Below are 6,656 nucleotides of genomic sequence, written 5' to 3'. Positions count from 1 at the left end.
ATTTATTTTCCCTTTGGAAAGGGAAAATTCAGCTGGGATAGTGACTTTCTGAGGACTTGTCCGCATAACGCGGTGCTGAAAGCGCTCTCCCCGTGCTCTCTCTGGTACGAGGGGCAGGAAAACACTGCCATAAAGCAATACTGTGTGAGATAAAGCGCTAGGGAGGGTCAGAGCGGGGTCCTAAGAGCCTCACGGTGACTGTGTAAAAATCGGGATGTATGGCAAACTGTGGTCAGGTTAGTCCTTAATATCCCTACCCTGACAAAATCATTAAGGTTGGAAAAGACGACTAATTCTATCTAGTCCAACCATCCACCCGTCTTCGGGGAATCCTAAAAAGGAAATCCAAAGACCACGGGTTGCAGCGATTAATTCAAACATAGTTTCACAGCGGCCAGAAGGGGCTGCTTTGATATCCTCTGGAAGCGGGCAGCACAGTCCATTGGGGAAATATGTACCCATTTCCCTCGTCTGAAGCCAGAGAAAACTGCGGGAGACACATAACTGCACCATGTGTATATATGTTTGCATGCATATATGCGTATATATGCATGTTTATGTATTAATATGTGTGTCTATATGTGTCTATATATATGCATATGTATGTATATGTATATATATATGTATATGTGTACACGTATGTCCCTCAATACGTGTCTCTAAGCACCCCCCCGCCCACCGAGCACCCCGGCCCAAAGTGTCAGGGTGCAGTATGGCCGTTCCCCCCAGCTCGGCGCTCGGGCTATTGGCCATCAGCACGGCGCTGGGGTGGGCATCCGAGAAACGGACGCGAAGAGGATCCCTCCCATGGGCTGCGCGGGCCCAGGGGATGGGGACGAGGGGGAACCGGAGCGGCATCGAGTGTGGTAGAGCTCAGGTTAATAGTAATTAAACAATAGAGGTGTCCCAAGGAAAGTTTTTCCCCTTGGGCTTGAAGTACCGAGGAGGCAGAGCAAGCTCCGTTTGAGCTCAAAACGTAGAGCAATCCTCCTTCCCCCCACGCTTTCCCGTGCCCTCTATCTTTCCCTCTCGCGCTGTTTAAGATCTGGCAGGGAAGAAGTTGGCCCCAAGTCCCCAAAACCGCGTGCGGCAGCGGCAGCGCCCGGCCCAAACCCCAAAGCCCGAGGAGGAGAGCAGCGATCCCGCTGCGACCCGAGGAGATGGGTAGGGCCTCTGTAGATCGAAAGAGCCTCAGCGGTGTCTCGATGTCACGTTCATCCCGGCGTGAGGGTCCCGGAGCAGCAGCAATGCCGGAGCCGCCCCGCAGCCCGCGCTCGTTCCCTCCTGGCCGCTGGGGGGGCTAACGAAGGGCTCACCGGCACGGATGCGGGCTCCTGTCGGGATGCGCCGTGCACCCCATCACCGCAGCAGAGCCGTCCCCGAGGACCGAGGAGCGGGGCTGCCCCGTTCCGGCCCCGTGGCCGTGCTCTGGGGGTGCCAACAGCACTCAGCACGGGGAGTCACCGCTGCTTTGCCTCCGAGGATCTTCCACAAGGAAGCTAGAAAGGAAAAACAGCTCTAAAGAGGGGCAAATAACCCCAGATTGCGCTCAAAGAACGGCCGCGGGTTCCTAACTCCTCTGTCCCTCCTGAAGTCTTTCATCTGGGTGCAAAGGCATCCGATGAGCAGCGAAGAGAGAGAGAAGAGAGGAGCAGAGGAAGGAGGGAAGGATTCGTTCCCCAAAGCACTTCTCCTTTTTATTCAGTTTGGAACTGTGTGAGAGGGAATCAGCATCCCTGTGGCAAATGGGAGAGGGGGAGATGGGGAGAGGGGAAGAGGGGAGGGAAAAGGAGGAGAGAAAGAAAGGAAATAAGAAGGAAAAGGGAAAAGGGAAAGGGGAAAAAGGAAAAAAAAGTGAAAACAAAGAAAAAGGGAGGGAAAGAAGGGAGGAAGGGAGGAAGGGAGGAAGGGAGGAAGGGAGGAAGGGAGGAAGGGAGGAAGGGAGGAAGGGAGGAAGGGAGGAAGGGAGGAAGGGAGGGAGGGAGGGAGGAAGGGAGGAAGGGAGGGAGGAAGGGGAGGAAGGGAGGAAGGGAGGGAGGGAGGAAGGGGAGAAGGGGAAGGAAGGAAGGAAGGAAGGAAGGAAGGAAGGAAGGAAGGAAGGAAGGAAGAAGGAAGGAAGGAAGGAAGGAAGGAAGGAAGGAAGGAAGGAAGGAAGGAAGGAAGGAAGGAAGGAAGGAAGGAAGGAAGGAAGGAAGAAGGAAGGAAGGAAGGAAGGAAGGAAGGAAGGAAGGAAGGAAGGAAGGAAGGAAGGGAAGGAAGGAAGGAGGGAAGGAAGGAAGGAAGGAAGGAAGGAAGGAAGGAAGGAAGGAAGGGAAGGAAGGAAGGAAGGAAGGAAGGAAGGAAGGGAAGGAAGGAAGGAAGGAAGGAAGGAAGGAAGGGGAGAAAGAAAGAGAGAGAGAGAGAGAAAGAGAGAAAGAGAGACAGAAAGGGAGAGAGAAAGGGAGAGAGAAAGTGAGAGAGAAAGAGAGAGAAAGAGAGAGAAAGGAAGAGGGAGAGAGAAAGAGAAAGAAAGAGAGAAAGAGAGAGGAAGAGAGAGAGAAAGAGAGAGAGAAAGAGAGAGAAAGAGAGAGAAAGAGAGAGGAAAGAGAGAAAGAAAGAAAGGAAAGAGAAGAGAAAGAAGAAAGAAAGAGAAAGAAAGAAAGAAAGAAAGAAAGAAAGAAAGAAAGAAAGAAAGAAAGAAAGAAAGAAGAAAGAAAGAAAGAAAGAAAGAAAGAAAGAAAGAAAGAAAGAAAGAAAGAAAGAAGAAGAGAAAGAAAGAAAGAAAGAAAGAAAGAAGAGAAAGAAAGAAAGAAGAAGGAAAGAAAGAAAGAAAGAAAGAAAGAAAGAAAGAAAGAAAGAAAGAAGAAAGAAGAAAGAAAGAAAGAAAGAAAGAAAGAAAGAAAGAAGAACGAAAGAAAGAAAGAAGAAAGAAAGAAAGAAAGAAAGAAAGAAAGAAAGAAAGAAAGAAAAAAAGAGAAAAGGGAAAAGGGAAAAGGGGAAAAGGGAAAAGGGAAAAGGGAAAAGGGGAAGAGGGGAAAAGGGGAAAAGGGGAAAAGGGGAGAAAGAGAAAAAAAGGGAGAAGGAAGAAAAGGGAGAATTAGCATATTCCGCTGGTGAATGCCTCAGACCAGGCAGAGCAAACTTTGGTCTCCCCGCAGGGGAGCGGAGGGGAAATGTACAGTTCCAGTAGACTACGGGGGGAGGAAGACTGTGTGGGGAACCGATAGCCCTGAGCGCCTCAAACCGACGTCCGTCCCCGGGGGTTATTCTGGAGGAAGTCGCTAATAACGGGGACGTAACGGGGCGAGGCCGAAAGGAGCGGTGGTCTCCGTGCGGACCTCAGCCACGAACGGGGGGACATCTGTAGGGCAGCGCGGGGCCGGGCCCGGGACAGCCACAGGTGCGGACGCGCTGAGAGCCGCCCCGGCGATCCGTGCGCGCTGCGGGAGGTGCGGAGCGGGGAGGCGGGAGAGGAGGAGGAGGAGGAGGAGGAGAAGGAGGAGGAGGAGAAGGAGGAGGAGAAGGAAGGGGGGGAGACAGCTGATGCCTGTCAAAGCCGCAGCCGCCGCGCTCTCGCGAGAGCCCGCCCGGCTGTAGCCACGGGATGCGGGGCTCAGGTGCGCGCAGAGCGCAGCGCAGCGCGCCCGGCGCCGGGCAGCGGCAGGCAGCGGAGTGAGCGGCGGGGGCCGGAGGGAACCTCACCGCCCGCCCAGCCCAGCTCGGCCCGGCCCCGGCCCCGGGCGGCTGCCTCCGGCGGGAGGGAGAGGGCAGAACGTCGGAGAGCACTTTTCGCCCGACTTGAGGAGTGTTTGTGGATTTACATGCCAAGCCTTCAAGATGATGTCGATGAACAGCAAGCAGCCGCATTTTGCCATGCATCCCACCCTACCTGAGCACAAGTACCCCTCGCTGCACTCCAGCTCGGAAGCGATCCGGAGAGCGTGTCTGCCAACGCCGCCGGTAAGGGACGGGCGGCTCCGGCTCCCATGCCTCCTTCTCTCCTTCTTCCTTCTTTCTCTCCTTCTTTCTCTCCTTCCTCCTTTCTCTCCTTCCTTCCTTCTCTCTGCCTCTTTCTCCCCCCCTCCTCTCTCTGTTCCCCTCTCTCTCCTGGATGCTGCATGTCTGTGTATGTGCATTAATAAAAAAAACCGCTGCGAGGCACATTCTGACAAGCGGCGCTTAATGTTTTTTTCATGTCTTCCCCTGCAATCATCGGAGCGCTGTGATCTTTTTTGAAAGCGGCGTTCGCGCGGCGCTCCGACTTCAGCCGCGCTCCGCGATCCTTTCCATCACACGGCCTCTGCGAGGCACCGCGCTGTGCGTGCGTGGCACCGCTCCTGGCCGAGAGTTACACATCCGTTTCTTCTCCTTTCTCTCCTTTTTTTTTTTTTTCCCATTTCGTTTTTAAATTTCTTTCTTCTCCTCGCACCCTGTTCACCCCGCTTCCCTCTCTGTTCCCTCCTCGCCCCCCCCCCACCCCCCCCCGCCGCATTCCTCCTCACCGTTCCTCCCTCTGTCCCCTCTCTTGTCGCCCCTATCATCCCTTTCCCCGCTGCCTCACCCCGGCCCCCGCCGCCCCCCGCTCTGTTCTGTGTCCCCGCAGCTGCAGAGCAACCTCTTCGCCAGCCTCGATGAGACGCTGCTGGCTCGGGCCGAGGCTTTGGCCGCCGTCGACATCGCCGTGTCGCAGGGCAAGAGCCACCCCTTCAAGCCGGACGCCACGTACCACACCATGAACAGCGTCCCCTGCACTTCCACCTCCACCGTGCCCCTGGCGCACCACCACCACCACCACCACCACCACCATCAGGCGCTGGAGCCCGGCGACCTCCTGGAGCACATCACCTCGCCCTCCCTGGCGCTCATGCCCGGCGGCGCCGGCGGAGGAGGCGGCGGCGGCGGCCACGACGGGGCGGGCGGCGGCGGCGGCGGGGGAGGCGGCGGAGGGGGCGGCGGCGGAGGGGGGCGGCGGAGGCGGCGGCCTCATCTCCAGCTCGGCGCACCCGCACCCGCACATGCACGGCCTGGGCCACCTCTCGCACCCGGCCGCCCATGAACATGCCGTCGGGGCTGCCGCACCCGGGGCTGGTGGCCGCGCACCACGGCGCGGCGGGGCAGGTGGCCTCGGCGGCGGCCGTGGTGGGAGCGGCGGGGCTGGCCTCCATCTGCGACTCGGACACGGACCCGCGGGAGCTGGAGGCCTTCGCCGAGCGCTTCAAGCAGCGTCGCATCAAGCTGGGGGTGACCCAGGCCGACGTGGGCTCGGCGCTGGCCAATTTGAAGATCCCGGGCGTGGGCTCGCTCAGCCAGAGCACCATCTGCCGCTTCGAGTCTCTGACGCTGTCGCACAACAACATGATCGCCCTCAAGCCCATCCTGCAGGCCTGGCTGGAGGAGGCTGAGGGGGCCCAGCGGGAAAAAATGAACAAGCCCGAGCTCTTCAACGGGGGCGAGAAGAAGCGCAAGCGGACTTCCATCGCCGCCCCGGAGAAGCGCTCCCTGGAGGCGTACTTCGCCGTCCAGCCCCGGCCCTCCTCCGAGAAGATTGCTGCCATCGCCGAGAAATTGGACCTCAAAAAGAACGTGGTGCGGGTTTGGTTTTGCAACCAGAGACAGAAGCAGAAACGGATGAAATTTTCCGCCACCTATTAGGGGGAGGGGTCGGGGAGGGGCGCGGGGGGACCGAAGGGACGGTGCCGGAGTGACTGCGGGGAGCGGAGGGGGGGGAGCGGGGCAGCGCCGTCGATGATTCGCACCGAGAGGCGCAGGAACGGCCCCAGAGGAAGGAGGTGGGGGGGGGGATGGGGGGCTCAGACTGCCGCGGGGCCGCAGCCCCGTTCCCTCTGCCCCCTTCCCAACCCCCCACCCCCACCACCCCGGCAGAAGGAACAGCACCGCCACGCACCGACGGTACCGCGGCAGCCACGAACCCGGCACCGAGTCCCAGCTTTCAGCAGGAAAACAAAACCGAGCCACGACCCGAGGGCGGAACTGTCGGTGACGATGCTACGTTTGCTTTGGTTTGGGCCTCTTTTCATTACTTTGGTTTCTTTCCCTTTTCCCTTTGCTCGAGAGTTGAGGATGGCGGTGCTTTTGGTGGGGAGGGAAGGGCCGCTTGGGTCGGGGATGGATTTCGTGGGTTTGGATTTCTTTTCGTTAATTAATTTATTAATTTATATATATATATATATATAATATTATTATTTTCCTCGAATGCGCTTTTTTCGCCAGGCGTTGCCCACGGCTCTGTCTGTGCTGAGCGCTGTGAGCCGCTGCACCCCTTTGTGCGGTTCCCTCCTCCCTGCTCTGCCCCGACCCCGGTCCCTGCGGGATAGGGCTGCGGGGGGGGAGGGGGGGAATGGTGTGAAGGGGGGAGGGGGTCCACCCTCGAAGTGCGCGCAGCTCCGTGCGTCCGCGGCTCCGTCCGCCCCCTCCCTCCTCTCCCATCCGGTCCCACTGTGCTAGGGCAGGGACGGCCCTGGAGTTCTGTCCCCAAGACCCTCTTGGGTACTGGGGGCCATTGCACCGGGGGAGTGGGGGGAGAAGAGGGGGCGCGGGGGGGAAAAGAGGAGGCAGAGTGGCATTTGTTTCCCAGGGGCTGCAGGCGAAAGGAACAACCTAATTTGGGCTGAAAAGTTGTTTATTGGGAGTAACAACCGTTGGGTAGAGGATGGGTT

General features: G+C 58.1%; 1 protein-coding gene across 1 annotated transcript; it reads left to right on the top strand.

Annotated features, from left to right (window-relative positions):
- Nucleotides 1–3,816: 3,816 nt before the first annotated feature.
- POU4F1 (POU class 4 homeobox 1) lies at nucleotides 3,817–5,631 on the top strand. Its single transcript, XM_065742540.1, is given in 4 exon segments — nucleotides 3,817–3,939; nucleotides 4,583–4,938; nucleotides 4,940–5,029; nucleotides 5,031–5,631. Coding segments are annotated over 4 exon segments (1,170 nt in total).
- The last annotated feature ends 1,025 nt before the right edge of the window (nucleotides 5,632–6,656 follow it).

The sequence above is a fragment of the Cyrtonyx montezumae genome, unplaced genomic scaffold (assembly GCF_038088225.1).
Source record: "Cyrtonyx montezumae isolate F1298 unplaced genomic scaffold, pur_monq_1.0 scaffold_3, whole genome shotgun sequence".
Classification (NCBI taxonomy): Eukaryota; Metazoa; Chordata; class Aves; order Galliformes; family Odontophoridae; genus Cyrtonyx; species Cyrtonyx montezumae.
The sequence above is the reverse complement of the archived record's forward strand: the minus strand, read 5'-3'. Positions and strand labels throughout refer to the sequence as shown.